This window comes from Mercenaria mercenaria, chromosome 1, assembly GCF_021730395.1.
Source record: "Mercenaria mercenaria strain notata chromosome 1, MADL_Memer_1, whole genome shotgun sequence".
NCBI lineage: Eukaryota > Metazoa > Mollusca > Bivalvia > Venerida > Veneridae > Mercenaria > Mercenaria mercenaria.
In genome coordinates, this window is record NC_069361.1 from 63,747,245 (window position 1) to 63,766,224 (window position 18,980).

At 36.0% G+C, this 18,980-nt stretch overlaps 1 protein-coding gene across 7 annotated transcripts in view; it reads left to right on the forward strand.

Moving 5' to 3' along the window:
- The window catches only part of LOC123535870 (ral GTPase-activating protein subunit beta-like), a 76,865-nt gene that overhangs the window by 14,260 nt on the left and 43,625 nt on the right, over positions 1-18,980 (forward strand). For 4 of the 7 annotated variants that reach the window (XM_053549367.1, XM_053549370.1, XM_053549375.1 and 1 more), the window contains 7 exons: positions 1,245-1,265; positions 7,582-7,815; positions 8,762-9,025; positions 9,479-9,628; positions 12,486-12,683; positions 14,336-14,571; positions 15,119-15,261. In XM_053549367.1, the coding sequence (XP_053405342.1) occupies positions 1,245-1,265; positions 7,582-7,815; positions 8,762-9,025; positions 9,479-9,628; positions 12,486-12,683; positions 14,336-14,571; positions 15,119-15,261 (1,246 nt within the window). The remainder of the gene's footprint in view (positions 1-1,244; positions 1,266-7,581; positions 7,816-8,761; positions 9,026-9,478; positions 9,629-12,485; positions 12,684-14,335; positions 14,572-15,118; positions 15,262-18,980) is intronic. The other 3 variants (XM_045318644.2, XM_053549387.1, XM_053549396.1) reach the window with 1 other exon arrangement.

Sequence of the window (18,980 nt, forward strand, 5' to 3'; positions counted from 1 at the left end):
GTATGGTATTATAATGTAATAAATTCTACATGTTTCTCTTTCTATCTTTAATAATAAAAAAGCTTTAACAAGTTGAGGCATATTGATTTTAACATACTTTCTATGCTTTTCTAATATGTCAAAAGCATTGATATATTCACACATCACTTATAGATATGAAACATTGAAAAAGGAAAATAAAGGGAAACTGAATTTTTTATGTTTATGAAATTTGTATGATCTTGACTCAGTAACCAGATTGAAGGGATGTGATCTATATAGTTTATATGAAGGAATGTTAAACATTTTCATAGAATTTATTTCACATTTCCTCATTGATGTGATATGATGTATTAGGTTGATGAGCAATATACCATTTAAGTCATAGTCTGACTGGTATGGTACACACCCAGCTGTTTATCATCCATAAATATCATGGAGTATCAGTGTCACCTTGTTACCATCAATAGGCCCCAGGTTTTATCTCCTGGTGAGGTGTTTGTTCTCATTGAAGATTTTTTCGTAATTCATTTTTCCTCACCTCCTGATGCATGTGGGGAAGTTGTAAGGTGTCTGTGGAGAACAAGCTGGTACTGGTACAGAATCCAGGAAATTAGTTTGGTTAACTGACTACCACTATTGAAAGTAGAAATAGGAAATGATTTTAAGCCCAAAATTCAACAAACAAATATCCAAAGACATTGATTTGCCTTACCATTGCTCATTATTTATACAGTATTTATATTCATTTTTATAATGATAAGTAACTTGTTTGTGACACCTATGTTTTTTTTTTTGCTTGTATCAGATACATGCTTTATTACCAAAAAAATTTACCAGAAATTGCCTATGTTCCAATTTCCTAAAAGAACTATATGCAGAAACTGATGTAGCACAGATGTTTAGATTCAGATGTTTCAAATTTCATGGCCAAAAAATTATATTGGGGCAAAATTTTATGAACATGACGCTTGTGTTTGACATGTAATAACAAGCTTTTGGTGTGACCTCTGGTAAAAACACTGAAAAAATGCTGGAAGAAATAAAAAAAAATTACAGCTGAATAACATAGGGTCAGTCAGGTAATCAGAAACAATACTTTATTTTGAAACTGGCTGTTCCAGCTTTTATTGCAAATTGATTGCTAAATTTTAGCGTGAATCTAAGCATTTATAAACATGTGATGTTAAAGGCATATAAACCTTGGAATGTTCTGGCTGTTGAAATTTTATCATTGCTTCATTCTATATATTTTTGCATGCCAGACGACACCGGATTGAGTTCATGTAAGTTAGTCACCAGTGCACAGAAAAATAAGTTTGTTTTTTTCCCCTGTCAGCCCTGCTTTCCTATCATCGTAACCATGCTTTACCTTGTTTCTGCAGCAAGCTTTATAAGTTACATTGAAGTGGCGAATTATATATTACATCTGAATATTGAAGTTTTATAACTGTGTAATCGAACTCGAGTTTAAAATTGGATTGCTTAAACTGCTTGTTACATTTACGTTTAGCAGCTAACTGCAATTTTTGTTGTGTTAACTTTAAACAGAAAGATGATAATAACATTATAACTCTTGTTTTTATTAGCTCACCTGTCACAAAGTGACAAGGTGAGCTTTTATGATCGTGCAGCGTCCGTCCGTAAACTTCTGATTGTGACCACTCTAGAGGTCACATTTTTCATGGGGTCTTTATGAAAATTGGTCAGAATGTTCACCTTGATGATATCTAGGTCAAGTTCGAAACTGGGTCACGTGCGGTCAAAAACTAGGTCAGTAGGTCTAAAAATAGAAAAACCTTGTGACCTCTCTAGAGGCCATATTTTTCACAAGATCTTCATGAAAATTGGTCAGAAAGTTCACCTTGATGATATCTAGGTCAAGTTCAAAACTGGGTCACATGCCTTCAAAAACTATGTCAGTAGGTCAAATAATAGAAAAACCTTGTGACTTTTCTAAAGGCCATATGTTTCATGGGATCTGTATGAAAGTTGGTCTGAATGTTCATCCTGATGATATCTAGGTCAAGATCGAAACTGGGTCACGTGCCCTCAAAAACCAGGTAAGTAGGTCTAAAAATAGAAAAACTTTGTGACCTCTCTAGAGGCCATATTTTTCAAGGGATCTGTATGAAAGTTGGTCTGAATGTTCATCTTGATGATATTTAGGTCAAGTTCAAAACTGGGTCAACTGCAGTCAAAAACTAGGTCAGTAGGTCTTAAAATAGAAAAACCTTGTGATCTCCCTAGAGGCCATACTTTCAAATGGATCTTCACGAAAATTGGTCAGAATGTTCACCTTGATGATATCTAGGTCAAGTTTGAAACTGGATCATGTGCCAACAAAAACTAGGTCAGTAGGTCAAATAATAAAAAAACCTTGTGACCTCTCTAGAGTCCTTATTTTTCATGGGATCTGAATGAAAGTTGATCTGAATGTTATCTTGATGATATCTAGGTCAAGTTTGAATCTGGGTCACATGCCTTCAAAAACTAGGTCAGTAGGTATAAAAATAGAAAAACCTTGTGACCTCTCTAGAGGCCATACTTTTGAATTGATCTTCATGAAAATTGGTCAGAATGTTCACCTTGATGATATCTAGGTCAGTTTCGAAACTGGGTTACGTGCCGGCAAAAACTAGGTCAGTAGGTCAATTAATAAAAAAAACCTTGTGACCTCTCTAGAGGCCATATTTTTCATGGGATCTGTATGAAAGTTGGTCTGAATGTTCATCTTGATAATATCTAGTTCAAGTTCAAAACTGGGTCAGCTGTGGTTAAAAACTAGTTCAGTAGGTCTAAAAATAGAAAAACCTTTTGACCTCTCTAGAGGCCATATTTTTCAATGGATCTTCATGAAAATTGGTCTGAATGTTCACCTTGATGATAACTAGATAAAATTCGAAAATGGGTCACGTGCGGTCAAAAACAAGGTCAGTAGGTATAAAAATAGAAAAACCTTGCAACCTCTCTAGAGGCCATATTTTTCATGAGATCTTTATGAAAATTGGTGAGAATATTCACCTTGATGATATCTAGGTCAAGTTCAAAACTGGGTCACGTGCCTTCAAAAACTAGGTCATTAGGTCAAATAATAGAAAAACCTTGTGACCTCTCTAGAGGCCATATTTTTCAATGGATCTTCATGAAAATTGGTCAGAATTTTTATCTTGATGATATCTAGGTCAAGTTCAAAACTGGGTCACATGAGATCAAAAACTAGGTCACTATGTCAAATAATAGAAAAAACGACATCATACTCAGTTCAAAACTGGGTCCTTTGGGGACAGGTGAGCGATTCAGGGCCATCATGGTCCTCTTGTTTGCCATTAGTATTCTACTTCCTTACTGATTAGTTTATATGCTTTATGGAGGCTTGACTATAAGATTCTTTCACTGGTTATAGGTGCAGATGGGAATTTCCGGCCTCGAGGGTAACTGTTTAGGCGGTAACGAGGCTCCAGCCATGTTTCCGCCTAAACAGTTACCGGAGAGCCGGATATTCTCATCTGCACCCATAACAAATGACAGAATCTTTTTCTTGCATACCGATATCAAGAAATAATAGTAAAAATAAAATCAATCAAACGGCTTTCTTTTTGGAACTATTTCTTATAGCAGCGTATTTAAACAAAGCGCGGGAAAGCAACGTCCATAAACAGGAAAGAGGTCATGATGTTTCATACACAAATAACAATGTTTAGTTCCGGTTTTGTTTTATCAGTTGCAGCGTAACGTTATGAAATTTTGATAAAATAACGTGTTTTGAATCGAGAAATATACTATCAGGAACAAAGTCGAGGTATTTGATTCTGATTCCGTTTTTTGAAATAAAATATAAATAACTACACAAATCTTCTACATATATGTAGTTCGTAATACGTCATTTAAAGCACGAGAGTCATCTTACACCCTGGTAAAAATACTGGAAATCCCCATCTGGTATGCAAGAAAGCCCTTTCTTAAGTGCAGAATGAGCTATTTGTCAAGAATTTTAAACTAAATTATCTATAAAGAAAGAGCAGATATTTCAAAACAAAAAAGGAAGTCCCTGATATATTGCAGGTAATGAAAACAGTTTCTGTAACATGCATATTGGTAAATCATTATTATGGCATCTATTTTGGGGGTGGTGGCTGGGGAGGGGAGGGAAGGGGCGGGGGTCATTGATTTGTCATTGTTCATCTGTTTGTGCATTACACAAATGTTAAAGAGCATGTGAAGATTTGCACCTGGCATATTGTTTGTGATATCACCCAGTAACAGCAGAGTTATGATCCTTGAATTTACATGTGTTTTGCACTGTTCAAAATATATATATGACTTACAGAATCAGTAGATCATGGAAGGGACATGAAAAATATATTTTCTTTGGCATGCACACGTGATTGCCTTTACATGCATACACAGTAGTATTGACGTGCAGATGGGATAATCTAAAGGTTCAAAAGACTGCCTTGTGTGCATGTAGAGACTACTACACTACCATGTGCACACTTACACACTTAAACCCTACCATGTGAACACTTAGACACTGCCTTGTGTGCATGTAAAGACTACCACACTATCATGTGCATACTTAAACACTACCATGTGCACACTTACACACTTAAACCCTACCATGTGAACACTTAGACACTGCCTTGTGTGCATGTAAAGACTACCACACTATCATGTGCATACTTAAACACTACCATGTGCACACTTACACACTTAAACCCTACCATGTGAACACTTAGACCCTACCATGTGAACACTTAAACACTGCCTTGTGCACACTTAAATCATATAAAGACTACCACCATACTATGTGAACACTTAAACAATGCCTTGTGCACACTTAAACACAATCTTGTGCTGCACACTTAAAGACTGCCTAGTGGACATGTAAAGACTAAAAACTACCATGTGCACACTTAAACACTACCATGTGTGCTCTTAAACACTACCATGTGCACACTTAAACAGTTACACTACCTTGTGCACACTTAAACACGACCATGTGCATACTTATACACGACCATGTGCACACTTAAACACTGCCTTGTGTACACTTAAACATGACCATGTGCACACTTAAACACTGCCTTATATACATGTAAAGACTAGTATACCCACTACCATGTGCACACTTAAACACTACCATGTGCACACTTAAACACGACCATGTGCACACTTAAATACTGCCTTGTTTGCCTGTAAGGACTACCACACTACCATGTGCACACTTTAACTCTACCATGTGTGCTCTTAAACACTACCATGTGCACACTTAAACATGACCATGTGCACACTTAATACTGCCTTGTGTGCATGTAAGGACTACCACACTACCATGTGCGCACTTAAATTCTACCATGTGTGCTTTTAAACACTACCATATGCACACTTAAACACTACCTTGTGCACACTTAAACATTGCCTTGTGCACACTTAAACATGACCATGTGTACACTTAAACACTGCCTTGTGTACACTTTAACATGACCATGTGCACACTTAAAAACTGCCTTGTGTACATGTAAAGACTAGTATACCCACTACCATGACCATGTGCACACTTAAATACTGCCTTGTATGCATGTAAGGACTACCAGACTACCATGTGCACACTTAAACACTACCATGTGTGCTCTTAAACACTACCATGTGCACACTTAAACACTGTGCATGTAAAGACTGTCACATATGCACAAAAAGGCAACTGCGTGTGCACACCAAAGAAGATTTTATCTTTCCTTCCCTTCAGTGCCACTGTACATTGCTATGCATACAGCAACAGTGAGTGGGGGCATCAGTGTCCTGTTGACACATCTCTAATTGTTGTTTTTGTTTTAACAAGACTAAAACTGCAGTAAATGTTGTCTGTAATTCTATTTGGAAAGTATTCTATATACTAATATTCCATCCTTGTAGAAATTATTATTTCTCTTTGCTTTGTATAAATTCATTTATTTTACATTGATTGTAGAGAAATTTTTCACAACATGAGTTAACTACACTACATAGAATGCTTCCTGGATTTCATTACATGCGCTTTAGAAAAGAATTTGAAGACTGCCATCAAATTGTACTATCACTGGGATTCAAACCCACGACTGCCGGCTCATGTGTCCGAAAACTGCCCAAGCATCACTGAACCTTTTGCTTATAAAATGTTTTAAAATTTCAGATGTAAAAAGTAGTGAATGCTAGTGTTGGAAAAGAATTCTTTAAAATTTCTTGATGAACCATTTAACAGAGAAGACCATTTAGTTGTTGCTTTTATGCTTCTATGGAATTTACTATCTCATTCGCAATTATTGCGTTTGAGTATAAAAGTTGTTATCATCATCATCTTCAGTAAAGACCTAACTCTAGAAGAGTATAATATATCTGCCATTATGTGTGTTTATTAAACCGGAAGTCATTATATCACATCCTATATCTGTAAAAACATAGATGAAAATCATGGTTCCATCATACATTAACTCAAAATATGTCACAATTAGATGGCAACCCATATGATATAATTAACTGAAAACACAGGAAGTTTTTCTATCTTTCTTAAGATAAGTATTTAAACAGAAATGTTGGTCAGTGAAAATGTTTCAAATAATGTCATTAAATGGCTTGTAATTTTGGGTTTATCTTATGCACATGTAAAATTCTCAAAAATGATTATACAGCCCTAAACATTTTCCGATAATAAAAATTTGCTAGATTTTTCTGCTACAGTGAAACACCGCTCGCTCGAGCATCGATGACTCGAGCACCCGGGCTCGCTCGAGCAACTCATGTGGTCCCGGTCGATTTCCTTCTATTTTCTATGTGAAAATGTCACAAGTATGTTATTATTACGCATGACTGTTTACAGTCCCGATGACCGTAAACTTTAGTTTTCTTCGTATGTTGGTCAATGTTTGGGTCGCTCGAAACCATGGATAACTTGAGCATTTTGCTCATCGCCTTACGACCTCGAGCGAGCGGTGTTTTACTGTATGTGAAATTTCATTTTAATGTACATACTGAGAAAAAAAATCTTAATTTATAAGTGTCCAAATATTTTCTTTTCCGTAAAACTTCCACCATCAAACTTTCCTTGAGGTCCACAACACGCACTAGCATCTGTTTCATTGGCTGAATTTCTCACTGCATCCTGAAATTTGGAAAAATTCGGTTTACCTAAATCAAATTCTACATTATTGAAAAAAAAATGACATGAACATAAAGAACTAGCTTAGCTGTTACAGGAAAGGCTTTTGGTGAAATTATTTTGATGTTGAACAATTTTGAAAGTAATTATTTATTCTGCGGCAAACTCTTCAAAAATCTAAGTCTTTCATACAGAGCTTTTATTTTTTGGTTTTGCTATGCTAGCTTTAACCTTTAATTTTATCTTTTATACTTATTTAGCAGTTTCTTAGTTTGTTTTAAAGTTAAGAAAGTTTAAAATAGAATAGACGAATAATTTATACAACAATTATTTATAACTTGTCTATTGTTAGTACCCCAATAATTGCTTCATTATATAGTTAACTTTCTTTTTTTTTCTCAACAATGAGTTTCTCCTCTGACTTCTTAGTGAATTAAATGGTGATTTTTTTCACTTCTGATTTATAGATGACATAGGAGATCATTTATGTGAACGTGTGCTAAGTGTGCTGTTTGAACTGTGGTTACTTGCCTGTCAGAAGTGTTTCCCATCCCCGTCTCTATGGAAGACATTCCGTAAGATGTGTATCTACTGGCGTCATCACGAGGCCTTGATCACACAGTGGCATAGAGTGAATCATGCACTTACTGCAAGACTTCTCAAGTTTATGTACGGACCTGACTACCCAGAGCTTGTAATACGTAAGTTACAGTTAGTCTTTTTTTCAAAAAAGAAAATATTTAGTTTTTACAGTTTGGATTAACTGTCAAAGAATTAATCAGTTTGGAATCTAGATTTACCTAAACCGTCAGAGAATAAACCAATCTGGAATCAACATGTGTACTTTCAATATAACATCATATTTGTCTATGTTATTTAGATTAAATAGCACAATGTTTGAATGGGGATCAAAATAAAACAGACAGAACACAAATCCTTTATTCACATATTAGACATTTTACAGTTATAAAGTGTTAGGTTATTATACCCCCAGTTAGGTTATTATACCCCCAGATTCAAAGTGTCTTGGGACTATATTGGATTTGTGCATATCCGTCAGTCAGTCAGTCCATCCATCCTCTGTGTTCCGTAACTTCTTAACTGCTGGGAAGATTTTCATAAAACTAGTGTCAGTTGTTAACCTCATTAAGACAATGTGCAGAGCACACAACCCAAGGTCAATTTTACATTTGGAGGCCAAAGGTCAAATAGCTTAACTTTGTGTCCACTCGGTACGGCATTGTCTAAACTGCTTGGAAAATTTTTGTAAAACTTACATCAGTTGTTTACCACATCAAGACAACATGCAGAGCACATGACCCAGGTAATTAAGTTCAAGGTTTATATCACACTTAAAAGATCAAATACCTTAAATTTGTGTCTATTCCATATCTTCTTAACCACTGGGAGGATAAACATACAGCTATCATCAATTGTAAATGTCATCAAGTCTTCTTGCGGAGTGCAAATTTCAGGTTACTAGGTCCAAGTTTAGGGTTTCACTTGAAGGTCAAAGGTCATGATCACAACATTTTACTATGCCTGTAATAAACTGGCATCATGGGGTATTAGTTGTCTGTAGTTACAGCTGTAGTACTTTTCTCGAACACTAACTGTGGATAGAATCTCTGTCTTCTGATGTTGCAGCTGATGATGATGGTGTATCGCTGGTACCTGTTGACATGAGCAATGACTGTGTAGCACAGAGCTGGTTCCGGTTTTTACATACAATACAAAATCCTGTAGATCTAGCTAAGCCTGAGCTGATCAGCCAGACACCGATGTTCCTGAGACTTGCCCTCGAGAGTGAAGTTGTGGTAGACCCAAGGCAACATGAGTGCCTCAATAAACTGCCTCAGATATTCTACAAGGCAATGAGAGGGGTGTCCATCATGGTTAATGCATTTTTAGGTAAGAAAGACATTAAATTTGATGTCTGCTTTAAATTTATATACATATAAACATACTCCTGTATGAGAAAGGATGAGTATTGCAAATGATATATTAAATGTTTATCTCTGTTAAATGCTAGAAATGCACTTTTACTTTCTGTTTGAAAATTATGTAGGAGATGGAAAAAAAGTACAATGGAATTTTATGTATGCTCTAGGTAAAAAAAAAAAATTTCGGAGACAGCAGAGAAGCAAACTTACGATGTAGTACATGTATTTCTAAATGTGGGTTTGTGGTTTATAAAGTGTTAATATTTCGTAGTGTTAAATAGCCAATCCTCTTGCTGTAAAATACAGTAAGTAATATCTGAGAAATAAAAAATGCCAAATATTTTCAGAAAACCATAGAATTTAGAGGATGATACGATGAAAATTACCCTTTCAATATATGCAGCAAACATCAATGTTACAGGTATAGCACAAGATGTAAAAGAAGAGAATATGTTAACTAACATGAGTTTCCAGCCCAGCCGACAATCTGTGATGGGTCCACCTACACCACCAGGTCAGAGGAAGTCTGCACGTCCACTGGCTGCAATAACTGCTCCACTGACACAAAGAAGTATATACTGCAGTTTATACTGTTTATTCAAGACTGATTTAATTGGATGATAGTAGACACTGTGCATGTTAAGGATATTAGATTTATTTAATATCATAAATAATTGAAATAAAACTAAGTATACGAAAATCATATTTCAATGACAGTTAATTCTGAATATAACATGAGCACACCCTATTACCTGATGTCCACCACGCTGAGAGATGCGGCTGCCACAGAGGTCAGAAATCAACGATGAGTAGTGGTGTTAGTCTTTTAAGCTGTATTATTTCATTTCAACTTTCCATGAAAATATTCTGGTGCAAACATACGTGTAAATGCCTTAACATATTATATAATTAATCCTGGTGACCAGCTTTGCGAAATAAAGAAGAATTCAGCTGTTTAAATTGGACGTTTATTAAAATTGATGCGAAAATCATATTTAACGGCCCCATTCGAAGCGTTTACAAAATATTTTGATCGGATTTACCTCACATGTCAAACGATCAATCATCTGGGGATAATCCTGGAAAGTTTCAAGTCTGTCCGTACGTCTACACTGACGTTCTGACCGTCCAAAGGGATCCGGGTATAGTCACGCATGATAAACTTTACTGCAGAGGGCATTTTTAAATGATGCCCATCCTGCCGAGGAGTCAAAATATAGGATACTGTTTACGGCAGAGGGAAATTTGGTGTAAAAACGTCTATTTTGGCTGTTTGTTTCGCTTTTAAGACTTGGGAGGTCATGGAATCATTTGCAGTATGTATTGTTTATACTTGTGTTTAATAATGGGCGATTTTCAGTGGCGAACACCGCTGTAACATGGTGTTAATCAGTCTAGATTGAACTATCTTTCTCCGATGTTGCATACTATCTGCTACATGTATAGATTGGTTCTGCTGTTGTAAATGTTCATTTTGTAAATTCATTTTTGTTTCAGTTTCTTTTATGATGAAATATACAGAAATAATGATATCTTAAGTCCTGGTAGTTGCGTTCTTGCAGGATTCAGTGTTGAAGTTACGGTTAATATTAGATTTAAATCGTTTGGCATCTATTATATATTATTATTGGAATGCTGGATATAGGACAAAAACATATATCCATGATTCCAAACGAAGGTGAAATACTTATTTCTAGCGACCAGCGTGTGGGCATTTATTGAAGGTACAAGGCAAAATATCAAAATTGGATACATTTTTAAAGTTGTCAAGAGAGATCGATCAAAATGAAATCTTCATTTCAGATAGTCACTCGGTAATAACTGGTGGTTTAGTTATTTCCATTGCATTTTGATAGATCTCTCTTGACATGACAATTAACTAAATGGTCATTCACTCCAGTGTTAACTTCAAAATCATTGTTACAGCAATAACACATGTATGCCTTCATCTTTGGTTCTGAAATTGAATACAAGATAAATTGTTTAGAACATTTCTGTAAACGATTAATGAATAACAGCTTTATTTAGAACCGATCACTTGACTTATGCCACTGACAACAAAATATTATATTTAAATTTTCTAGCCTAACTGATGTTTTATGTAGAACTATGTTACTATCAGTAGCCTCTTAGTATGAAAGCTTGATAATGCAAAACAATTTGATATTTGATATTAACCTATATTCAACACTGAATCCATCAAGAACGCAAGTATCAGGACTTAGGATTTCATTGCTGGCAGCAAATATCTGTATATTATGATAAAAAAAGAAACAAGAATGATTTTACAAAACGAAGACTTTCAGTGGCAAAACAACACTATACATGTACAGTATCAGATTGTATGCAATGTAGGAGATATATATAAATACAATCTAGACTGATTGCAAAACGATTTATCATTTAATATAAACTGTAAATTCAACACTGAATCCAGCAAGAACGCAAGTACTGATACCAACAGGTCTTACAATATCATTATTTCTGTATATTTCATGATAAAAGAAATTGAAACAAAAATGAGTTTACAAAATGAAGACCTATAGTAGCAAAACAACGTCGGAGATAGATAAAAGTTCAATCTAGACTAAATAACACCGTGTTACAGCAGTGTTCGCCATTGAAAATCGCCCATTATTAAACAAAGTATAAACAAGGCATGCTGCAAATAATTCCGTGATCTCCCAGGTCTCAAAAAGAAAGAAAAAATGCCAAAATAGACGTTTTCACACCAAATTTCCCTCTGTCGTAAACGATATCCTATATTTTGACTCCTCCGCGGGATGGGCATCATTTAAAAATGCCCTCTGCGGTAAAGTTTATCATATGTGATTATACCCGGGTCCCTTTGGAGGGTCAGAACGTCGGTGTAAACATACAGATAGACTTGAAACTTTCAAGGATTATCCCCAGATGATTGATCGTTTGACATGTGAGGTAAATTCGATCAAATTATTTTGTTAACACTTCGAATGGGGCCATTGAATATGATTTTCGCATCGATTTTAATAAACGTCCAATTTAAACAGCTGAATTCTTCTTTATTTCGCAAAGTTGGCAGCCAGGATTAATCATATAATATGTTTAGGCATTTACACGTATGCTTGCACCAGAATATCTTCATGGAAAGTCGAAATGAAAAAATACAGCTAAAAAAAACTAACACCACTACTCACCGTTATTAATTTCCACCTCTGTGGCAGCCGCATCCCTCGGCGTGGTGAACATCAGGTAATAGGGTGTGATGAGGCTTATTTCTTATTAAAACACATCCCAAGTTAGGTACATGTAGTTCTCCACGGCACAGTAGTGGTCAGTGATAACAAGTCATGTAGCTCGAGTATATTTGTACACTGCATGTTTTTAGTGAGCACTGATAAAATCTATAAAGATGGCTTCCTACTGAGAGTCATTTTACTTTTTTTCAGGCAGCAAAGCTTCATCGGCGTTAATCAAGTCAAGTGCACCCACACCTCAGTGCCTACCTGGGTTGTTGTCGTTGGACAGTCGTCTCCCCTTGGCACCAGGCCGACCTAAATGTAACAGCATTCTGCACCTGTTTGGTTCCTGGCTGTTTGATGCATCGCTGGCAAATGTTAAAATACACTCAGTGCATAAAAATGCAGGTAAGTTCTTGCTTATACAGAATAGAATTATTTTAAATTTTAGCTCATCTGTCACTTTGTGACAAGGTGAGCATTTGTGATCGTGCAGCGTCCGTCGTCCGTCTGTGCGTCCGTAAACTTTTGCTTGTGACCACTCTAGAGGTCACATTTTTCATGGGACCTTTATGAAAGTTGTTCAGAATGTACACCTTGATGATATCTAGGTCAAGTTCGAAACTGGGTCATGTGCGGTCAAAAACTAGGTCAGTAGGTCTAAAAATAGAAAAACCTTGTGACCTCTCTAGAGGCCATATTTATCATGAGATCTTTATGAAAATTGGTCAGAATGTTTACCTTGATGATAGCTAGGTCAAGTTCAAAACTGGGTCACGTGGGGTCAAAAACTAGGTCAGTAGGTCTAAAAATAGAAAAAACCTTGTGACCTCTCTAGAGGCCATATTTCTCAATTGATCTTCATGAAAATTGGTCAGAATGTTCACCTTGATGATATCTAGCTCAAGTTCGAAACTGGGTCACATGGGGTCAAAAACTAGGTCAGTAGGTCTAAAAATAGAAAAACCTTGTGACGTCTCTAGAGGCCATATTTCTCAATGGATCTTCATGAAAATTGGTGAGAGTGTTCAGCTTGATGATATCTAGGTCAAGTTCATAACTGGGTCACGTGCTGTCAAAAACTAGGTCAGTAGGTCGCAAAATAGAAAAGCCTTGTGACCTCTCTAGAGGCCATATTTTTCAGAGATCTTCATGAAAATTGGTGAGAATGTTCATCTTGATGATATCTAGGTCAAGTTCAAAAGTGGGTCACGTGCCTTCATAAGCTAGGTCAGTAGGTCTAAAAATAGAAATAGGTCAAGTTCAAAACTGAGTCATGAGATCTTCATGAAAATTGGTGAGAATGTTCACCTTGATGATATCTAGGTCAAGTTAAAAAGTGGGTCACATGCCTTCAAAAACTAGGTCATAAGGTCAAATAATAGAAAAACCTTGTGACCTCTCTAAAGGTCATACTTTTCAATGGATCTTCATGAAAATTGGTCAGAATTTTTTATCTTGATGATATCTAGGTCACATATGCTCAGAAACTAGGTCACTATGTCAAATAATAGAAATAACGACGTCATACTCAGTTCAACACTGGGTCATGTGGGGATAGGTGAGCGATTCAGGACCATCATGGTCCTCTTGTTATTCTGTGTTCTTTTGTTTTTCTATCCATTACAAATGTTTATGCTTTTTACACTTCTTGAGATATCAGATATATAGAAAATTCTGGAAAAAAGTTTCATCTTGAAAAATTTAGGCTGAAATTGTATACATGTATGTCATTCTTTCTGTTTTGCTGTACTGCTGTGCAGATGGTATTTTCTACTGTTTTGATGCATTGTATTGGCATTTGAAAAAAAAATTCATGCATGGCAATATAAGTGTCTCTAAATATCAGTCCAATTATTTTTTTTGGACTCCATGATGTAATAATTCTTGTTAAGGATTAAGATTGGCAACAGTCTTAAGATTAATGATAATCTAAGGTAATATAGATAAAAGTCATACAAATTGTGTGTCATTCAGTGACGGGCTGAAGCTGCATCTATAGATTGATATTGCGGTGGGAGAAAATGACTGACATGTGCCTTTATTTTTGTTACTAATAGGTCAGACTCATAGAAGAACAAATTCTTTGATTGATCAATCACGTCCGACCTCGCTGTCCATAGATTCGTCACCAGAGAAAACTTCACATTCTGACAACACGTATGAAGCTGGGCGAGCTGAAGCATGTGGAACATTATGTAGGCTGTTCTGTGCTCATAAAACAGGGGAGGAAATACTACCAGCTTACTATTCTAGGTTCTACTTTGCCATGTATTATGGGCTTAGAACAGATGAGGTATGTTAGTAATTTACTCCTGTTAGGAAAGACACTTAAGATTTTAAAAGTTGATCAAATGTTGTCCTTTACATTAAACACATTAAAGTGACTTGCTTAAAGAATTGGGGCCAAAAAATCAAGTCCACTAAATAACGATTTGTTAAAATTTAGATTTCATGAAAGTGAACATTTTAGAGAATGCCAATGAAAAAGAACAACTTACAGCGGATCTAAAAGAGAAAAATATCTAAGACTCTGCATTAAAATAAAACAAGATGATATTAAGATGACAGTTTTAACCAGAAAAAAAGTACAAGTAAGTTAAGGTTAGCAGAAAGATTGTTTAACAGATGTTATGGTGTTAGAGGCTAACTGATGGGTGAAAACACGTTGTAACTATCTGGAAGCGAAATACCATGGTGTCGAGAGACTTGAGACTACTTGTCACTAAACATATCCAACTCAATCATATCTTAAAGTAAAGAGTAATTTAAAATGCTTTAGAAGAAAGGCTTGTGTATATATATATATTTGTAAATGTGACATTTGTGTTGATATCTTACAGAATATGAGCGGTCCAGTTTTGTCAAACATTTTATTCAACTCATGCGACCTACTGAGAGTGGACCTCGCTGGTGCACAGATTCTCGTGCCACATATCCTCAACTCCCTAGAGCTTGTTCTTCATGATCTTACACCAAAGTTCAGGTTTGTGTCTATAGTAAATACATGCAAAAATCTGCAGATGAAGACAGAAAGAAGAAAGTCAGATCTTTTAAGGCATTTAAAGAGAAAAAATACTGATAGACAATTTTCTTATCTGATGCAGAAAAACGTTTGCCCTGTTTGCATTTGTCTTGTTTCAACCCCCCCCCCCCCCCCCCCCTCCCCCCCTCCCCCCCTCCCCCAACTACCTGCCCATGACTGTCAAGTTTACTAAGTTTACTGTCTTCAGACATTCTCTGTTAAAAAAATAGAAATTTCATGGAATACAGCAAAATTGCTTTGTAGTGATGAAATTCATGTCAAATTCTGCAAATGAGGATAAAACAAAAGAAAGTCAAAATGCTTTATGGCATACAGATTTTTTTTCCAGCAAGTAAGATGTTATGATTGAGTGTTTCCCCATCTGATGCAGAAGTCTTGTTGAAATATGGTGCTGGTGTTTGTTCTCTGAAATTTCTTACTAGTGTCAATAGTGAAATGCCTTCAGTATACAATTATCAAAATACTGCTGAAAGTGTACCGAAAGTGTTTATGAATATGGTTTCTGTTGATATTTTGTTATTTTTCATCACAATTTTTCTCCTTGACTATTGATGTGAATGTATTTTCTATATATTTTGCGATTTCCTGACAGTCTTCTTTTTCCCAAAATATATTTCTGGAAATACACTTGGTCACTTAATTTCAATGTTTTTACACCATTCAAGGGAGGTTGAATATATTGCTTTGGTCTGGTTAGCTGGTCCATCAGTACACACGCTGGTTTCAATAACTGGAGAATGTATTGACCTGTGTCAGTCAGACTTGATGTGTTGATTGCTTGTCATCAGTAGATGATGACTATTGTTTTTGGCTTTCAAAGGTCAAGGTTGCCTGTTAATATTGCCTGATTGTCTTTTTATCTCGCCTGAGCATGAAAGAAGAGGCAAAATTTCTAGGAGTGGGCTTGAGTTCATGCCACCTAGGACAAAATTTTGCAAGCGTTCCTCAGATAGTGAAACGGGGGTATATTTTTAGCAGAACGCAAAGTCATTAGATTTTAATTTTTACAGCTTTTCAGTCTTTCCATTATGATTTGATATTTTTGCAAATGAGTGAACTGAAAATTTCTTCTAAATGTCTCAGTTTTAGGGTGTCAAAAAAATGTATGCTTGACCAATCTTATGGGGGCATGCTAGGTGCCCACTACCTTGATCAACTTTTGAGTATGATATCAATTTGAGGAAATGCAATTTAACTGCTACATAGTTGCTTAAGGTTGGTCTATATTTTAGTTATAAATAGTTCTGTGAATGATGACAGATAATCTGAAAGTCAGAAATAATCTCTACACATTACATGCACTGATGATCATGTGACCGAGAATCTGACACAGAATTTATAAATGGTGATCACAGATTCTGAAAATTTTCATATATGGTTGAAATTCATGTTTTTGTACGTAGGAGTGAAATTTCTAAACTTTTCCTTGCTTCTTTCCTCATCCTAAAGTGCAGCATTATAGTTTGATAACTTAAATTTCAGGGCATATTATGGTATGCTATGTACAAGAAGTAGCTACTGTATCTGTGTCTCCTACTATTCACTGTTAGGTATTTGATTACATTTGCAAGTATTACATATTTGAAGCTTCACTACTGTTTTTTGTGGTTGGAAATCATATAGATTCTTTGTTTCCTGAATTGATATTTTGTATTTTGTTTTGTTGGGAATGAAATCACCCAAACACAGTTTATGTGACTTTTCAGTGTTATGATATAGAAAAACCTCACATGCCTGTGTGGTCATTATTTTAGGCACAAGTTGACACTGTAGGGTTTGAACCACTAAGCAGCTGCTAGCCAGCTGGGTAGTTTCCTAACATGAAAGAATTCTGCTCTTTGAGCAGGGTCTAAACCATATTTATTGAGGGTCAGGTGGCCCTAAACACTCCTCCATCAAGGTACTTATACTTACTGTTAGCAACTGATAAATTTCTATGTCACCCTGTCAAATCTTTCAATATGGAAAAAAAGCTGATAAACTTTGATATTGCTGTGATGAATCTTGAAGAAAGTTATACAACTTGGATGGGTTCTGCAGATGATTAAAACTGTAAGCAAGTCGGATGAGAGAGAGGGTCTAATCCTTGGCCATATGATAGATTGTCGTTTGTTATGATGCAGAGCTACTAGGAATGGTTTTCATTGCTAAAATACCAGACTTGTAGATATTAACTGTACTACTTAGTAGAACCTGAAGCTTGCATTTTTCTCTGATGAAGAGCTTTTTTTGTGTAAAGTTGAAGCAATATCTCCCTCCTTACTAAGCTTCAACTCTTGCAGACATGTACACATTGAGTCTGGAAATAAAGAAGTCATTAGCTCGACTATACGAAGTATAAGGAGAGCTATCCTACTTGCATCGGCGTCGGCATCTTTCCGCGTCCCCACCTTGGTTAAAGTTTTGATGCACTTTCTCTTTTTTCAATTTATCTCTGTAATTACTAGATGGATTTGATTCAAACTTGAAATACCTATTCCTCATCATCATCCACATCATCTGACATAAGGGCCATAACTCTGGCACCAAAATTTCATGAATTATCCCCCCTTTTCACTTAGATTTTCAGGTTAAAGTTTTGATGCACTTTCACTCTATCTCTGTTATTACTGAATAGATTTGATTCAAACTTAAAATAGTTGTTCAGCATCATCACCCACATCATATGACACAAGGTGCATAACTCTGGCACAATTTTTCATGAATTATTCCCCTTTTTACTTAGAATTTCAGGTTAAAGTTTTGGTGCACTTTCACTCTACCTCTGTTATTACTAGATGGATTTGATTCAAACTTAAAATAGTTGTTCAGCATCATCACCTACATCATATGACACAAGATGCATAACTCTGGCACAATTTTTCATGAATTATTCCCCTTTTTACTTTGAATTTCAGGTTAAAGTTTTATGCACTTTCACTCTATCTCTGTTGTTACTGAATGGATCTGATTCAAACTTAAAAACAATTGTTCAGCACCATTACCCTTATCATATGACACAAGGTGCATAACTCTGGGACCAATTTTTCATGAATTATTTCCCCTTTTTACTTAGAATTTTAGGTTAAAGTTTTGATGCACTTTCACTCTATCTCTGTTGTTACTGAATGGATCTGATTCAAACTTAAAAACAATTGTTCAGCATCATTACCCTTATCATATGACACAAGGTGCATAACTCTGGGACCAATTTTTATACGCCCGTTTGAAAAACGGGACGTATTATGGGAACGCCCCTGGCGGGCGGATGGGCGGGCGGGCTGACAGCGTCCACAGACCTTGTCCGGAGCATATCTTCTACATGCATAGAGGGATTTTGATGAAACTTGGCACAGATGTTCACCATCATGAGACGGAGTGTCATGCGCAAGAACCAGGTCCCTAGGTCTAAGGTCAAGGTCACACTTAGAGGTCAAAGGTCAAATTCAAGAATGACTTTGTCCGGAGCATATCTTCTTCATGCATGGAGGGATCTTGATGAAAGTTGGCACAATTGTTCATCATCATGAGACGGAGTGTCATGCGCAAGAACCAGGTCCCTAGGTCTAAGGTCAAGGTCACACTTAGAGGTCAAAGGATACAAGAATGAAAACTTTGTCCGGAGCATTTCTTCTTCATGCATAGAGGGATTTTGATATAACTTGGCACAAGTATTCACC